Here is an 18,543-nt window from a genome sequence, read left to right on the forward strand (position 1 = left end):
GATGTCAGAGCCCTGGGGTGGCTGGTAGCGCCTGGGGCGTGAGCAGGTGACTGACACCCTTGGAGACCAGAATTCTGGGGTCTGAGGTGGAGACCCGAGACTTGCCTAGGAGCAGAACAACACAGAGCTGTGCAAGGCATACCCAGGAGGGAGGATGCCCAGGCTTTGGCCCTGACCGGCCTGTAGTCTCAGTCAAGTCACATTACTTTGCTGAGCCTCAGTTTCAACACATATAAAAAAATGAAGAGAGTGGACTAGATGATCTTTTTTTTTTTTTTTTTTTTTTTTGCGGTACGCGGGCCTCTCACTGTTGTGGCCTCTCCCGTTGCGGAGCACAGGCTCCGGACGCGCAGGCTCAGCGGCCATGGCTCATGGGCCCAGCCGCTCCGCGGCATGTGGGATCTTCCTGGACCGGGGCACGAACCCGTGTCCCCTGCATTGGCAGGCGGACTCTCAACCACTGCGCCACCAGGGAAGCCCTAGATGATCTTTAAATCTTTCCAACTCTAACATTCTGTGGAACTCATTTGAATTTTGGGTTCTTTGACTGTAAAAAGTTGACACTGTTGTCTACTTTCCAGGCCTGTTGTAGTAAGACTCCAATACAATACAGGATATGAAATACTGCCAACTAAGGCAATGCCTATCCTGGAAGGGCTTATAGTTCCACTGTCCGACCTCGACTCTCAGAGATGGCTGAAGGTCTTGTGGATGCCGTCTCTTTCCCCCGTCCCCGCTAGTTCCAGTCAAACTAACTCCTCCCCTACTTGGGACCACAAGGAGGATGGTGCTGAGACAGAGAGCACTGAGGTTCAGGACTTACACAGTCCAGGGAGCAAGACAGGAACCGGAAAGAACAGGTTTTATCTGTTTATTTAAAAACAGAATATCTTTTTTATGTACAAATATGAACATATTTACACAAAATGTACATACTAGAATTCTATATCTTCAGGTTCCACATCCAAAGTCCTGGGCTGGCTGGAGAGCAGGGGATGAGAGTCTCTCCTTTGGTCCAGAGATCCAGCAGAGTTCAGGCTGAGCAGGGTTTGGGCACTAAATCTAGATATTCTGGTTGAATGTATTTGGGTGGGGCAGGCAAAAATGGACCTTATCTAATCCCAATCAGAGAAACTGCTGGAAGAACCCCAAGTTAGTAACCCTGAGACCCCTGGGGAAAAGGAGACATTCTTGCTCCCAGCAGCTCCTTCACCTCCCTTGGTCTATAATCACTATTCTCTCTCCCCTACACCACAACCAAACCAGGAGCCCTTGTCACCAAGTCCTAGCAGCCCCCCACCAAGGGATCACAAACAACTGTGGATACAACTAAGAAAACAGGAGGCTGGGGGGAAGAGCTAAGGAGCCGCTAGGGCCAAGGACCCTACCTACCCTCCCATAGCCAGTAACTGAGGGGCGCACACCCCTCCTTCAAACTCTATCAGCTCTTAGGCTCCCTCCCAAGAGCCTGCCTAGATTAAGATGCCTTAGATGGAGCACCTTTCAGAACCACAGGAATTAACCCCCTGGAGTAGGACCTGAGCAAGGTCTAGCTTTGCTGAATTCTCGTGTAGGCTGACGTCACTTTAAGCAATCCTTGCAATAATAAATGTCCAGATGAATCAAAAGTTTTTAAAAAGTCTTTTCTCTTATTAATGCGTTTGGGGCAGCAGGTCCTTAAAGAAGCTCCACTGTGCAGGTTTATGTACATGCAGCAGGCCCAGAGGCCACCAGAGGGCAGAGGGCTTCTTCTGTAACAGTTTGAGCCTCTGGCTGACCCCCTAGGCCCGCTGCTTTACACTTGCCCTGACAGCTCCCGAGTGGTGGGAGACCGGCTCCCGCACTCAGGAGGCCAGATTCCAGCTCCAACTATGCCCGCACACCTGGACCTGGCCCACAGTCTCCACCTCCCGCCTCCAACCTCTGCATCATTAATACTGCTCTGGGATCTGAGGAAAACACCTGCATTTTACAGGCAAAGGTCACACAGCCACACGACACACAAACCGATCCCCTATGGCGTTCCCCATGCAGCCATTGAACCCTGTGGCACACACACCACGGTTCTCTTGGACTCTGACGTGACAACACAACGCACACCACGGCACAGTCACCCCTCCGCGCGCACACAGTGCACACTCAAACAAGCACAAGTGCACACACAGTGACCTGCACACACTGCGGGAGTGACTCAACAAGCAGAGCCCTCCCATCATCCAACAGAAGGACTGGAGAAAAAGGTCGAGCAGTCAGTGGGGTGGGGAGCATCTTCCTCAAGAAATGAGGTGTGTAGGGAGGCTCCCCGGGGATGAGCTGAAATCTTCCATGTCAGCAGAGGGAGCCAGGCTTAGGGGACGGAGGCAAGCCTGGGTCAGACCAGGTGCCCCCGCCCATTGATGTAGATGCCATTGCCCGTGGGCTTGGCCCGCAGGGTCCCATTCTCCTGAACAAAATGGTTCATGGCCTGTTTGATGCCTTCATCCTGATCGTCCTCCTCCTCTGTCTGCCCAGAGCCTGGAGATAGCAGTTCAGTCTGTGTTTCAATCTCCCTCACTGTGGTCAGCGTGGAGTAACTGCGGCACTCTGCCTCTTCGCTCTGGAGACCAAGGGCGGAGGGCAAGTCAGGAACCAAGGCGGGGCAGCCAGACATGAGGGGGTCGGCTGGGGCACGCTGGGGTCAGAGGTCAGGCACAAGCAGGGGTTATGGTTGCTCAACGGCTCAGAGATGGGGGGCCAGGAATGAATGTTAGGCCTGGGGAAGGGGAGACTAGAGAGCAAAGGCATAGCGGGGCGGGGAGGGGATGGGATGGGGCAGCGTGAGTCTGAGGTATCAGGGACCGGTGATAGGGGCAGCTGACGCACCACATCTGGGACCCGGAGAGGGGCCTGAGGAGAGTGGTAGGGACGCCGGTGGGGCCGGGGGCCTCACCATCACAGAGCAGCTACTGTTGTCCTTGAGACCATCAGGGTGGCCCTCGGCTCTCAGCCCTACACTCTCCTCCGGCTGCAAGGCCTGGACATGGGGGAGGAGTCAGAACAGGGCTCAGCCTCTTCACCTCTGTCCTCCCCCAGCCTCCCCCCTAATCACCTTTCCCCCAACCTGACCTGTCCATTCTCTCCTCGATGCAAACATCCTCATTTCCCCCACCCCTACCCTCATCCCACCCTAATCCCACTCTGAAACCAGTGCTGATGGTGGCTTCCCACAGCAACCTCGAAGGGGGTTGCTGAAGGGGGCCTTCTGAAGGAGCCCAGCAAACCCAAAGCAGCTCCAGACCTGCCGGGGCTGAGTCAGCGGCCAGACCTGGGGGCGGGCTGCGCTTCTGGTCTGCAGAGGGGCCCAGGCCCCAAGAATGCATCCAACCTTGGCACACACCTGGTTCCTGGGGTCCGGGTGATGGGAATGCAGCCTCCGGATGGAGTTCTCCCTGGTCAGGGTCAGCTCCTCCTCACTGGGAAGACACCCCCTGGTCAGGAGCTGAGGGTAGTGGTAGCCTCCCAAGGTGAACCTAGCCTGGTCAAGCCTATGTGAGCCGGGGCTGGAGGGTGTGGGCGCTGGGTTGTCCCTGCAAGTGCGAGTGAGTGGCTGTAGGTGGCGGTGCGGCTGCAGAGCGTGTGTGTGCCCATGTGATACACATGCATGTGGATCTGACCGTCACTCAGGCAGTGTGGCTCCCCTCATCCAGCTGCGACCCAGGCCCCAAGGCCCTTCTCACCTCCCAGAAGGCTGGCTCTGCCTACCTCTGGTCCACAAGCTCCTCAGATGTCAGGCTGCCCAGTCTCCTCTCGCTCCTCAGTCCTGGCCCACCTCCTGCTTGCCTCCCCTTTGTTCCCTGCTTACCTCTACCTGCCCAGGAGTGGCCAGTACTCACTATTTCTGGGTCATCTGCTGGGCCTTGCGCCGATGGTATCGGGACATGAGCACCACCACCACCACCAGAAGGCAGAACAAGAGTGCGGCGATCACACCCACCACCACCACGGAGGCCGACACCAGATCCACCTGCTTCCCTGTGGCATCCTGGGGGTCTGCTGGAGACAGGCCACTATCTGAGGCAGATGCCCAGATCCCTGACCGGCACCCGGACTCCACAGCCCCCCACGCACTGTCCTCACAAAACATGTCCCAGGACCACCCCCTCAGCCTAGCCCTCTGCAAAATACATGCAGTCCAGCCCCCTCCAAATAAATACTCTCCCAATTCACTCTCTCTGTCTTGCTCCCTGTCCCCCCGCCAGGCCCTTGGCCCAGGCCCCAGCCTCTGCCCCAGTGCTTACCAAGAACATCCACAGCCACCTGAGAATCCCTTGAGGAGAGCTCATTGCTGACGTGGCAGATGTAGGTGCCACTGTGCTCAGTGGTCAGCGGGGGGAAGGCCAGGGTATCTCCTTCTGCTTGTACGCCACTGGGCAGAGGCCCGTCCAGCCTGGAGGACAGGGAAGCTGATGGGTGCTGGCTAGGGAGGGCTGAGACTGCCACGACCCAACGTGCCCGGGCAGCTCTCCACCTCCCTCCCCCATGACGTCACCCAGAGCCACCGGCTGTTCCCACGGTGCCCCTCCTTCCCCTAGGCAGGTCTAGGCAGAGGTCCCTTCTCCCTGCCGCCCAGCCTGACCCAGGCACCCACACGCACACTTGGGGAAGATCCACACGCGTGCCGTCCCACAAGCTCCATAGGCATCACGTCATCCCGCACTAGGTACCAGGTCCACACGGTATATTAAGTCCACACAACAGGACTGTCCCTTCCTATCGGGGCTCAGATGTACTTGGACAATGTGACTGCATGCCCCAGCACCCACGATGTTTCATGGCAGGATACATGAACACAGCCCCAGGCACAAGGCCACATGCATGGCTCATCTGCTCACATGTGAGCCTGTCATGGGCTCACACACATGTGTCCCTGACCCCTCCCTGATTGTCTGGACATCTCAGACCCTGAAAAAAAGCCAAAGAACTGGCAGAGATGGGTGGGTGCTTCTGAGGTGCTAGCAACCTGGTAGTGGCTATAAGAGTGTTAGTTTCACAACAGTCACAGTCAGCTGTATCTTTTTGTCTTATTCACTTTTAGGCACTCACATAAATATATAAAGTATTAACATTGAAATGCTGTATTATATTTCACAATTTTAAAGTTAAGGGAAAAAAAGCCAAGGATTTATCAGCTAATTCTCTGCCAATTACCATGTATACTACACTCCTAGGTGCAAGCCAATAACAATGTTTGGTGAGCATGCATATTCTTGTATTGGTTTGAACACGTGCCCCAATTTATGTGGGGCTCAGAATATATCGTCCCAGCCCACGGTGGGTACGTGCTGGTCCTGAGGGAAAGACCCTGGTCCCCAGCCAGGCCCTTACCGTGTCCAGTTGTACGAGGGAGGCGGCTGCCCTTCACTCAGGCACTTGAGCATAGCTCCTTCTCTGCCAACCTGCCACAGATTTTGGTCTTCAAGGCCTCTCACAGAGACCTCAGCAAGGACTGGAATGAAAAGTTGGAGGAGAAAGAATGGAAATGATACCTTTGATCATGCTCTTCCTCAAAGGGTCCCCGCCCCAGACCCCACTTTGCCTGGAATAGCCTCCCCCTGCCCTTCTCCATCCTACTCATCTGCAGCCAAAGCTAGCCCAGCCCCACCTTACTGACAGCTCCCTCCCCTCTCTGAGTTCAGAGAGTCCACATGGGTTTACCTGTGCAATGAGCCTATAAGTCCCTCTGCACAGCAATGTGGCACACCTTTTCTGAATCCCCCGTGGTCCGTAGCATAGCACTAGTCACAGAACAGGTGCTCAGCAAACACTCCCTGATTCATCAAAGGCTTAACCATCCTACTAGTTCATTCATTTCTCTCTTTTTTTTTTTTTTCTTGGCTGTGTGGCGCAGCTCGTGCGATCTTAGTTCCCCGACCAGGTATCGAACCCGGGCCTTTGGCAGCAAAAGCATGGATCCCTAACCACTGGACCACCAGGGAATTCCGGTTCATTCACTTCTTTCACAGACATTTGTTGAGGACCTACTTTGTGCCAAATGCTGGGTTAGTATGAGTAGAAAACAGTGCTATCCTCCAGAGAGGCTCAAAGTCTAATGCCAGGAAAACAATATCGACTGTCGACCGAGCACCTTCTATGCACTAAGCACTATGCGAGAGGCTTTGCATTCGTTCAGAACCCTGTAAAGTTGATATAATAATACTCCTTCTGCTGATGAAGAAAATGAACCTTAATAAGATTGAATAACAGCTGGTAAATAGCAGAACTAGGGCTCATCCCAAGTCTATCTGTCTTCCAATCCTAAACTGTCTATTTTACAAAATGCTTTTAATTCCATGTTTATATCTGATTCTCCCAACAACCCCTGAAGCAGGGCCAGCTCCTTTGTAAACAGAAGGACACAAGGTCAGAGTGATTTGCCAAGGTCATCTGGGATGGGCTCCAGGTCTTCTACGTTGGACTGGTGCTCTCTCAGCCATACAAGGTGGCCTCCAGGACCCAGGCTGGCCAGACTGGTGTGGCTTAGGGTCTCTCACTAACTCACCAATCCTCTTGGAGCCCATGGGGGCGCCCTACCCAAGATCCAGGTACTCACAGGCCACCTGGAGGATGTGGGTGATCCTTTGGTCCTGGAGCAGGCCAGGGTGCGACACCACGCAGGTAAGTGGCTGTCCATTCATGCTGCGGCTGGGCACCAGATGGAATTCTGAAGTGATGGCAGCTGAGCGAGAGTGCGTGAAAGAGCGGCTGGATGTTGTGCCCTTGACCTCTGTGTCCCAGGTCACGGTGGGGGCTGGGCTACCCTCTGCTGTGCAGGAAGCTGCCAGTGTCAGGCCCTGGCCCTCTTCTAGTGCTGGACCAGGATTCAGCGAGGGCAGGGGAGGCACTGCAGATGGGGGGGAGGCAGAAGTCACAACCTTTACAACCCCTGTCAGGAGGCCCCGCCCCATCCCAGTTCAGTCTTGCACAGGTGCAAAGTTTCAGGCCCCTTTTTCTTCTTTTATTTCATCAACGAAGATGCCAGATGAGTGGTAGCATTTCAGCGGACTTTGTACCTTTCTCCAATGCTTGAATTTTTTACAATGAGTACGGGTCATTTTTTTAATAAAAATAATGAAGTAATTAAAAAACTAACCAGATAACATCTATATAATAATAATAATAATAATAGCCACCATTTATTAAGCACTTACTATGTGCCCAGAATTGTGCTAAACACTTTACAAACGTTGTCTCTTTTAATCCTGTCAACAAACATGAAGAAGGTATTTTATTCCAGATCATTAGCTATTAGGTGGTGAAGACAAGATCCACACCCAGATTTTTCTACCAAGGCTGGTATTACTAACTTCCATGTAGATAAAGGGAAACTATAAAGGGCTTTATTTATTTTTATCTTCATAACATGAACAGTCCAAGCACAGAATGGAAAAGACTTAACTTGACCATAAGTCTAGGGCATCCGTGCAAAGCGGTGGTTTAAAAGGGGATTGTGGTCTCCAACCACATTCACTGACGGTCCAGATCAGGAAAGGTCTCAGCCCCACTGGTCATGCACAGCCACACTGGTCATAGCTGGGTCTGCGTGTCCACATCTAGGCACCACATTCTAAAACCATGGAGCCCAGGGTGGTGAGGGAGGCTCTGAATGAGTGTCTTTAGTAGAACTGTTGCAGAAACCTGTAAGTTTAGCTTGAAGAAGAAGAGATTTGGGTGGGGCATGACAGAGGTCCTCAGCTGGTGGAAAGGCTGTCGTGCAGAAGGGAGAGTAAGCCTGTGCTATCTTGCTGGGGAGGGTGAAAGCAACCGAGAGGGAGATTTCAGATCAGCAGAAGGAAGAACAGCCTAACACGTGGATTCTCCCCCAAGCCTGACCAAGCAGTATCAAGCTTTTGGGGTCACTTGGAGAGAATTTCTGGATTGGGGTGAGGTGGGGGTGGCTAAATGAAGCTCCCTCATCCCTACAGGGCCCCACCTCTTCTTCCTGTTCCGCCTCTGCCCGCTCCATCTCTGCAGTCTCCATCTCTGCATCCCCCCCCGCCTCCAGCTTCTGCCCTCCAAGACCCGGGGCCTGAGGACCTGGTGCTTCTGCACACACAGTACACCCGCCCCCATGCCCAACGGGGCCCACTTACCCAGCACGCGGAGCCGAAGCCGCGCCTGGAAGCTGCCGGCAGGGAAGGTACTGACGCGACACTCGTACTCGCCCTCGTCCGCCTGCACCGCGTTGCGCAGAAGCACCGCACCGTCCAGGGGGTTCCTTGGGGGAGGCGGCTGTTCGACGCGGCCCTCGTAGGCTGAGCTCACGTGCAGCCCGTATTTAGAGTTCAGAAGTGCCAGCTCCTGGCCGCTCTCGCCCTCATGCACACGAGCCCATGCCACTTGCTCCACCTGCTCGCCCGGGTCCCCTCGGTAGAAGCAGGGCAGTTTTGCGTCCTGGCCCAGCACCACGGTCACCAAGTCCGAGGTCTCCAGCTCGCCCGCCGGGCACCGACCTGCAGGGGGGCAGACAGAAGCAGCCAGGATTAGGGGCGCTGCCAGAGCCGGGGGAACACTTAACCACAATGATAATGTCCGCAAAGGCAGCCCGGAACTCCTGGAGCACTTTATGCTTGCAAAGCGCGTTCAGTCCATTACCTCATTAGATTCACAAAACATTCCCAAGAGGCAGGTGTATCGCCGTTTAACAGATGAGAAAACTGAGACCCAGAGCCAGGAAGTGACTTGCCTAAGGCCACACAGGTGGTATGTGGAAGAGTCACACCCTCTCTCAGCCTAGGATTGTATCCTGAGCAATTGTAAGGTGGGGGCTATAACAGGAGGAGAGACCCAGCCTCTGCCCTCAGGGAGCTCCGGGACATGGATTTTGTGCACACAAAGATGGGAAGCCATGGACAAACTTTCACAGAAGGCTCAACCTAGCAAGGGGGGGAAAAGTGAATGCTTTCAGAAAGTGTGGCCAGGAGCCAAGGCAAGGGTCGAGAACAGTTGGTGTCTGGGATGGGTCATGTAGTGTAGGAAGGGTCCAAACCAGCAGGCCCTTCGGAACAGTCTTTTCATGGCTTCAAGATGAGAGACCTGGATTCCCAGAGAGAAGAAGGTATTCTATGTGGGAGGAATGGCACAAACCAAGGCTCAGAGACAGGAATGAGCAAGTCACCGAAGACAGAAAGGCCCCAGGTCAGAGGCCCAGAGATACGAGCTCAGGACAGACAAATTCTGACAGGGTCAGAATCGTGAGCCAGAATCGGAGGACCAGAGATAGGGACCAGTGACAAAAGGTGAGTGTTTTGTGCATTGACAAGGAACAGTATGAAGCACTCAGGGGTATCTATCATGTAGCCTTATCTGCAAAGAAGGATGCATTTCCTGCACTCATAGAACCTGAGCTCTATTCTGGAAGACGAGATACGTATGGAGACAGCTATGGAAACACTTGTGATGGTTTCTGATTTAGTGCCTAGTGGTGTGTTGCAGGTTAGTCGTGGGATGGGACAGTCACAGAGGTCCCGAGTCACATGGGAGGGGCTCATGCATGAGTTGGGTAGAATCAGGAGGGCATGAGACCTGGAAAGGGGTCCCAGGTAAGGGACCAAGGTGGGCGAACCCCAAGGAGGTGGAGAGGCTGGCTGGTTCAGGAAGCAGAGAGGAGAGGACAGAACTAAGGCAGAGGGTGTGTGTTGAGCAGGAAGCTGGACGTCTGGTCAGAGCAAAATCACCCAGGACCTTCCATACCAGGCAAAGGAATTCCGATTTGGCCAAGATGACATAGGGAGTCCCTAAAGCATGAAGCCAATGGGCATGTGCCCTCAGACTAGAAAGTAGGGAGACTGGGGACAGGAGACCCACTAGGACCCTGCAGCTGCCATCCTGCGCCGTGCCGCTGAGAGGACGGGACAGTTCCAGGGGAAGTTTGGCAGGATTTGGTCACTGACCAGAAAGAGAGAGAAAAGTCTCAAAGACAACTCCTAGGTTTCTAGGATAAGTAACTTATGAGGGAGGCATGGCCGGGGAAGCTCATGGCTGGGAAGAAAGAAATTTGGAGTTGTGGAATAAAGCGTGTGAAACATAGGGCTGGGGGCCGAGGGCTGCGGACAGAGTGAATGCTCTCTGGGATGGCAAGAGCTCCTTGTGTTGGAATGCATATCCGGCAATTCCCAAAAGTTCAAAGCTCCTGCCTCTGGCCAGCACTTCACACACCCTGCAGGCCCTCACCTTGCTCACACTGTGCTCCTGCCTGGAACGCCCTCCTCCCTGTCTGGGTAACTCCTACTCATCACTGTCTGGGTAACTCCTACTCATCCTTGAAGACTCTGCTTAGACATCACTTGCTCCTGGAGTCCTCCCTCCCCCCCACCCCCAGTTCAGGCAGAGTGAGGTGCCCTTCCTCTGTTCTCCTCTAGCACCCTGCTTTGACCCATTGTAGTACTTTACACAACAGATTGTATTTGCTATTTTCTTGTCTGCCTCTTCCACCAGATGGAGAACCTCAAGAGTATAAACTCGGTCTCACATCACATATGGAAACATGGTTTCTGATTTAGTGCTCAGTGGTCTGCATTCCTGGCACATAATTGGTGCTCAATTAATGTTTATTGACTGACTGACTGAGTGAATGGGTGGGTGAATGAATGAATGCGAGAGACAGGCGGAAGAAGGAAAGAGTAGAATGAGGAGGAATGTGCAGTCTTTGGCTGGGCTGGGCAGGGAGAGGGTTGACGTGGCAACCTTAGGGTTGCCTTAGAGACAACCTTAGAGACAGGATAGGCTGGCTATCTGGGTTCTCTGCCAAAGGAAACACCTCCAGACTGGACCTAGGGAGAAGGAAGGGGATGAGGGCGTCAGGCATGGAGGGAGAAAGTGAAGCCCCGCTAGAGTGGACGAGAGGGTTCCAGTGAGGCAGAGTGTGGGTCAGAGGAAGGGGGTCCCATGGCCCTGCTAGCAAGGGAGGAGGAAGGGAGGATACTCTTGGGAGCTGGGAGGGCCCAAACGGGACAGGACAGACCTGCAGGGCCAGATACCAGGGCCCTGACCTGCCTAAGCTGATGTTGGTCCCACCCAGCCCAGCCTGGGAGTCCAGCTAACCATCTGCACCTCTCCCAGACACCTCCTCCTGGCGCCAGAGGGAGCAGGGCTGCCAAGGAAGGGCTGGAGGTGGGCTTGAGATAGGGGCTTCCCAGTACTTCCTCTGCTTCGACCACTGGGGTCCATGCAGGTCACAGGGAGTCCAAGCCCTGCTCCACTGGGACACACAAACCCTTTCAAAGACTATTTCTAGGACAATGTCATATGGCATATTTTCCATCCCCATCCCTACACTTGCCAACCAGCTGGCCCCTCCCCAACACTAATCACGCACATTTCCCCCCAAAAAAAATACCTTTTTTTTTTTTTTTTTTTTTTTTTGCCACACAGCGGCATGCAGGATCTTAGTTCCCCAACCAGGGATCGAACTCATGCCCCCTGCAGTGGAAGCTCGGAGTCCTAACCACTGAGTTGCCAGGGAATTCCCAAAAATACCCTCTTAGGGTACAACATGCATCAAGTCCCCAGCACATGTCTGAGTCCAATCTTCCACATCCCTACCTGTGGGTCCAAGATCCCCATGATCCCAAGTGATAAGCCCAAGCTTTGCATGATGAGGAACCCAGTAAAACCAGAAAGTCCCTGCTGGGTGAGCTCCCCATTGTCCTAAATCCACTGTTTAGTGGGAGCATCTCAGCTTGAGCGATGCCTTCCTTCACACACACACACACACACACACACACACACACGCACACGCACACGCACACGCACACACACACAGGCTGCAAGAGAAGGAAAAGAGAACTTGGGCTTTAGAATCCCTGTCCTGGGCCCAGTGGACCCAGAAGCTCATACTCCCAGGGTAGGGTAGGCCAGGACTGCCTCCCCCTTCTCTCCCCCACCCAGTGCCCGCCCGGCATCAGCATGATGACATCACCAGAACAAAGGAGACACACCGCTTGCCTGGTGAGGTCACCCTGCGGGCATGTAGTAGCCAGGCCAAGCCCACGGACCCTTCTGCTGCAAATTGTTTCCTGAGCCTGGTGGACTCTGCTGGCTGGGCTCTCCTCCCTCTGACCCTTCCCTCCCCTCCCCTCCCCTCCCCTCCCCTACTTCTGGGAGTACCAGGACGCTGGTCAGGAGCCTTGGTGATTCAGCCACTGCTGCACAGCAGGCTTAGCCTCAGTCACCACCAGCCACCACCTTGCGCAAGGGAGAGAACAGGCCCAACTGGCCAGACAAGATCCCTGCCCTCAGCCTCCCCCACCCCGGGCCAAGCCCCCCCCCGGGCCTCTTTGGGGCCCTGCCCTCTGTGTACCCTGCCTGCTCCCAGACAGGCCCTCCATTCCTGGCTTGGGCTGGCTGCCTGCTCCCCACCCTGTCCCTGGGTCCCAACTTTCCTATCTGTGTGAGGCCTGGCCTCTGATCTCCAGAGGGGAAACAGGCTGGCAGCTGCAGATGACGGCATCTCTGGGCAAGGAGGCTTTTCTTTCTGAGGAGCCTTTCTCCTTCAGCATCCCCTGCTAGTACATCTAGGGGTACACAGTGGGGTCCTAGAGATGGGCCTGTGAGTAGGAAGAAGGGAATAAGTGTGAGCCTTTTGCGTCTGAACGTACATCTTTGGGTGAGGGTCTGGTGAGTCTCAGTGCTGGTTCACATGCAGGAGAGGCTGTCTCTTTGCATGAACTTGGGGGCATTTTGCACATATATGTGTTCATGTCTTATCTTCAGGAAAGCGTGTGTGCTTGTCTGCATCCAGAGCGAGCTATGAAATGGCGTGTGTGTGTGAATGTGTACACATAGTAAATATTTTGATGTCGGTTTCTCTTGGCTTCTGCATGGCTGTCTGTCTCAGCTGCCTTAGGTCGGTGGTGTGTGGCTCGGCGCCTTCGCCTCTGCACCCGTTTGGAGTGTCGCCCAGGCAGTCCTCCCCACCCCACCCCAGACTTGAGGGCAGATGCATCTCAGGTGGAGGGACCCAGAGATGAGGTCACTGTCCCTCCAGAGTGATGGGAAATAGCCATCAAGGACTCCCCAACGGAACAAAAGCTCTCTCTACCCTTGCTCCTCAGGTTCCTACTAGAAGGACCCCCACCTTCTCACCCCCAAGCCACGCCCCCAGGCCCCCCAACACCTCTGGCCCCCCAGGGAGGCCTCTCCCTGGGAATCTCTGTCAGGCCTCTGCTGCCACCACCAGAAAAACCAGCTCTAGCTCCAGGCCTGGGGTGAGGGTTGTCTGGTGTAGGTTTGGTGGGAAGTGGTGGGGGGAGACCCTGCCTGGGGCTAGGGGGAGGGGTCCAAGCTGTCTAGGGTCTCACTCTCCTTTGTTAACTCTTGCCTCCCCTCACCCCACAGAAGCAGCCTCCACCAGAGACAGGTGGAATATGTGGGTGAGTTTGGGATAAGAAAGGACGTGGGAGGGGAGCCCTGAAGCCCCCCATTCAGGACAGGTGATATACACAACCCAGCACTTATTTTCTTCCATCCCTCCCCCCATAACCTTGGCCTTGGAACGCTAAGGGACTTTGAAAACCAGCAGATTCTCCCTCTGCATTCATCTACCTCCCTCATTTACCCCACATTGTCCTAAGCCCCCCAGCTTAGTGAGAGCTTCCCAACCCGGGCAAAGCGCCCACCACAGATTAGTGGATGGGGAGGGGGGCCACACCAATCACAAAGGGAGGTGAGAACAATGGGGGAGGACAGGCCTTGAGGCAGCCCCGGCTCTGGCCCAGACACAGCTCCCAGCACAGGTAAGTCCCCTAAACCCCCCGGAGCCAGAGTCTGAGCCCGGCTGAGTCACCAAAACAGCCACACTGTGGGTGGGAGACCCAGAATTCCGCTTCTCCCAAACTCCTGAGATCCTAACCCCTTCCCCAGTCCTGCCAGCCAACCACCCCCCTCCCCCATCTCTGCAAGTGTGGCCAGCTCTGCCCCGCCCCAAATCACAGCCTCAACCCAGCTCTCAGGACACGCCAGCCAGTTTTAAAGGCAAGAGGGGAGGAGGGTGCCCTGAGAACTGTGGGTAAACTTCTGAGGCCAGAGGTTCCCTGCCTCAGTGAAAGAGTGACCCTGACCCCCTCCTGCACAGCCCTGCTCCAGGAGGTTGGTGGCTTGCCCCCAGTTCTGAACTTGACCTTCTCATTTTAGATTCTGTTCCCAGATCCAACCCTTAGGCTCCTCTCTTCCCTTCACTCCTGACTCAGCTCCCCACCCCACCCCCATCCCTTCTCTCTGTCCAGACTTGGGTCAGCACCAGGGCAAGTTTGGAACGCTGGGAAGCCCAGGCATTCTCTCCTCACTAGGCTGGCTCCCCACGGTGGCTGATTCCCCTTCACTTTGCCTGGAGGACCCCAGGATCCAGACGCTGGGGTCTAGAGGCTGGGACTGTAGACTCTACTCTGAGCCCCTCACTGCCATCTCTGTGGCTGGGGTCCCCTTAGCCCAGCTCCCTGAAACACTGGGGTGGGACCAAGGTCAGTGGGGCCACAGGGCTTCCCTGGGATTCTCCCTAGTTCTCCCCACCTTGGGCAGGGAAGCTAGCCTGCCTCTCTGGCTTCCCTGGCTTTGGGTAGATACTACAGGAAAGGGCCTGCCCCCCTCTGTAAACAGGAGTAGAAAAGCAGGGATGGGGCCCTTCCCTTTCTAGGAAACTAACTTCAGCAGAAAGCTGGTCCTAAACCTCAGAGGACAGATCTCAGAATTCAGAGAACCCCGTGCCCTCTGGGGTCCTGCAGGGCTCAGTGGGGCCCCAAAAAAGATCTAGGAACTAGGATCCTATTGGAGGGGTATCTGTAGATTTAGGTCCCTCAGCCCCAGGGCAGGAGATGGGGAGGGAGAAGGGAGGGGACCTCACCTGGAAACTCATCCCATTAAGGAGAGACAAAGAGCTGTGGTGTTGAGGTGCCTCCCTAGCCTGGGCTCCTTTCCCTGTCAGGGGTGGGGCAGGGCCCCAGGGCTCAGAGCTCTAATGGCCCAGGACTTGGTGGGGGCACTAATCTGCAGCAGTGCAGGGGCAGAAAGCAATATCCAGGGTAAAGCTACCCTTGGTCCCCACTGAGAAATGGGGTCAGGACATTTCCCCCTTCTGTCACCACAGCCAGACTCACCGCCTCTTCCAGCACCCAGCACCCACCTTCAGTTCGGGGCTGGATATTTACGCAGCCACAGGATTTCAGAGCTGGAAGGCCTATAGGGATCATCTGGTTCTACCTCTTGGTCTACTGAAGTCTAGTTTCTTAGTTGCCCAAGGTCGTGTAGCAAATTAATTGCAGGAAAGGGACCAGAACCCAAGACTCCTGACTTCCCAATCCAAGGCTTTTTCAGAGACAAGAAACACTCTAGTTTCCTGGGGGCTATTGAGGAGATGCCTACAGAGGAGCCAGAATGGGGGTGGCAGTTAGGTGGACGCATCTGATCCTCCGGCTAGGAACCTGGAGTCTGAGTTCCAGCCTTCAGAGCGCCCTCCAGCTCCATGCAGGTTATAGCAGTAGAGTGTGGCTCACTGGGCACCAGCTTCCCTGGAGCCGGGTAGCCACAGCACCTGTCCAGGCACTGAGCAAGGTTGGGGTGACTCCCTAACTAGAAGGGGTGTCCTCTACCCTTCCCTGGCTTCTCTGAGAAAGAACAGCTTCGTGTCATGGGAAAAGAAAGCGGGGACTTTGTCTTGTTCACTGCTGCATCTCCAGCATCCAGCACCCTGGCTATCCCTAGTGTGCACCCAGAGGTACTATGCTTTAATAAACTAGGAACTGGGAGACCAAGACGCTAACCCTGGTTACGCTTCTAACACTGAGTAATATTGTTAGCTCACTTGCCTATCTGTTTCCTTCAGTTTTCCCATCTGTAAAATGAGGGAGTTGAATCGACGATCTCTTTGGTAACTCCTGAGTCCTGAGACATCATGGCTCCATTCTTTAGGTGTGGGTAGATCCTACAGGAAAATGACTGCCGAGTTCCCTGGCCCCAGCAACCAGGCCCCACCCTCTTGGCCTAAGCGAGTGAGAAGGTTGTCTGGAAGATGGGAATTAAGATGTGGGGTGTAGGGGGGATGGCAGGGCTTGGAGTTTCAGTAACCTGCGATTGGAGGCTGGGCCAACGGCCTTTCCATTATAAGATCAGAGCGGGAGCAGCCCCTACCCATCCACACATCTAGACCTCACTCTCCTCAGCACAGCCTTAGCTGGGGATGGAGGTTGGGGGACATCACTGCTAGGCCCTGCTGGACAACTGAGGCTCTGTCACTACTGATCCTGGGACTGGGAATCAAACTGTCCCATATAGATAAGGTCTTGTCTTTCCAAGGAGAAAGATTTCTCAGTTGCCCATTATCCTGGGAACAGCCTACGGAATCCTACCTACCGTGGACTCATTATGTACACGCACACACCCACACACATATACTCTCCCCCACTCTGAAGATTATAAATTCCTATAATTTATATCTTCTGTATATACATTACACGAGAGTAATACAAGACATCTAGCTGAGAAAATGGGGGGACGGGGGATAAACAAAAGAGTGCCCTAGGGTAGGGCACTCTAGAAGGTGCCCTACCCTAGACCCTCACTCTTCTGAGTAACCGCCTGATTCCCACCCTGGCACCTCATAGTGTGCTCAGGGACAGAGGGGGCCAGAGTGAGAAGAGCTTCCAGCTCCCCTGTAGTCACTCAACAGTATTCTAGGATATCGTGAAGAGAGGAGAAGGAGATAGAAAGACCCTGTCGGCTCTCTGGGCATCAGGCTTCCTACACCTTGATGACTGGGGAAACCAGCTGCAGCCCCAGTCAGCAATTCTGGAGCCCAGGGGGTAGGCGAGGGAACCTCCAGGAAAACCTGGGGTGAAAGGGTCCCCACCAGTTCTACCTCCCTGGCCACCTGCAACGGGTCACCGTGGCTCTGCCCCAAGAGGCAGCTCCAGCCCTTTGGCTGAAGTGGTCAGGGACCCCAGACCCAATGACCTGGCCTGGGGCTGGAAGGGGACATGAAGCAGGAGAGCTACAGTGGTTCTTCTGGGGGCACTACTATCAGTTGGAGGTGGGAGAGAGAGATTGATTCCTCAGTTCAGAGTAAAAGGAAAGGGAATATGTATGTGTGCGTGCGTGTATATGTGTTTGTGTGTGTGTGTGTTGGCTTGGGCTCAGAAGCAAGGATCCTGAAGCAAGTCCTACCTGTAAACGATGCCAGGAGCAGTAGCAGCAGCCAGGCCTCAGGCCCGCACATCTCGGCTCCCAGGGACAGAGGCATCGGTCAAAAGGCAGAGCTGCCCGGTGTTTCTGAAGTTCCACCAAGTTCTCCCTGGGAGCCGGCTCTAGAGCTGGATTGGGCACCGACCCAGAAGGCAGGAAGCACGGAGTCCTCAGGCACTGCCGTGCCTGCCTATCCCACTAGGATCTCCACTCGGGGACCCGGCCCCGTTCCACCCACCCAACCGTAGCTACCCGCAAGTAGCTGTGATCGGGAGCTCCGAGCTCCCCCAGAGCTGCTTCCCACGCCGTGGCCAACAATGACAGCAGAAACTTGGGAACCTGCTCAGCAGGTCAGAACAGGTGCGTCTCTGGGGGTTGGGCCTGGCGCGGAGACACGGCAGCCACCACCCCCGCAGCCTGCGCTGGCTAATGGGTGCCAGAGAGGGAGGGAAGAAGGGAAGGACCTGGGGGGTGGGATCCCATCGTCAGCTCCAGGCTTTACCTGGCAGTGTGTGGAAGGGGCTGTGACCGGAGAGGAAAGGCGGGGGGTGGGGCGGCTGGGTAGGATAAGGCATGGCGTGGCTCAAAGAGGGAGGTGCCAGGCCAGTAGGAGCAGGGGCAAGGCCCTTCTGGGTGGAAAGGAACCCAAGCCTCCCACACCCCAGCCAGCCTTGCTGCCTCCCCCCGGGCCTTGCCGAGTTCCCCAGTCTCCCAGAGGGGTTCAGCTTGGGAGCCAGAATCAGAGAAGACCAGAACTGAGGACAGTACTGGCCCAAATACCTCATCCATCAGATGAGAAAACGGAGGCCCAGAGTGAGGAAGGGGCTTGCTGGAGGACACACAACTTAGGTAGTATCCCTACATCCCTATCCCTGAGGCAGGGAGTTAGTTCAAAGACCCCTCAGATGGAACTTAAGTGACCCCCTCCGCTTCACCCCTCCCCCACAGAGGATAAGCCAAGGGATTGACCAAGGAATTAACCCCACAGATTCCTGGCCTCCCTAGCAGGACCCTCTCTCAGCATCAACACCTTCTCATTACTGGCCAGAAGTCCCCAAAGTGAGTCAGCACTACCTGAGTGGAAAGGGGTTCCTTTCCACCATCTCCAGGGTCATTTTATCCATTTATCCCATGGTCATTGGACAAAGTCACATGTCCGGACTTTGCAAGGACAATCTTGATTCCAAGTACTCTATCCTTATATCCCTATAGGTGTACTCAGACCTGTAAGACCACGCGTTTCCGTGTTGGATGCATATAATGTAACCGCCAAGTTACACAAAAACTTACTGGCCTGGGGCTTCCCTGGTGGCGCAGTGGTTGAGAGCCTGCCTG

General features: G+C 54.9%; 1 protein-coding gene across 2 annotated transcripts; it reads right to left on the reverse strand.

The window, feature by feature from the left end:
• Window positions 1-857: 857 nt before the first annotated feature.
• NECTIN4 (nectin cell adhesion molecule 4) lies at window positions 858-17,406 on the reverse strand. Of its 2 annotated transcripts, none has more exons than XM_082616313.1 (9): window positions 17,191-17,406; window positions 8,130-8,489; window positions 6,590-6,880; window positions 5,365-5,485; window positions 4,278-4,426; window positions 3,873-4,029; window positions 3,377-3,452; window positions 2,930-3,013; window positions 858-2,596 (listed from the first exon to the last, which is right to left on the reverse strand). In XM_082616313.1, exons 1-9 carry the CDS (start codon window positions 17,264-17,266, stop codon window positions 2,372-2,374), a joined length of 1,539 nt encoding a protein of 512 aa, XP_082472439.1. In that variant the 5' UTR covers window positions 17,267-17,406; the 3' UTR covers window positions 858-2,371. The 2 variants fall into 2 exon arrangements, with proteins under 2 accessions (XP_082472439.1, XP_082472438.1); XM_082616312.1 differs by having other exon boundaries at window positions 3,873-4,032.
• Between the last annotated feature and the right edge of the window lie 1,137 nt (window positions 17,407-18,543).

This window comes from Mesoplodon mirus, assembly GCF_964341445.2.
Source record: "Mesoplodon mirus genome assembly, chromosome: 3".
In the NCBI taxonomy this organism is placed as follows: domain Eukaryota; kingdom Metazoa; phylum Chordata; class Mammalia; order Artiodactyla; family Ziphiidae; genus Mesoplodon; species Mesoplodon mirus.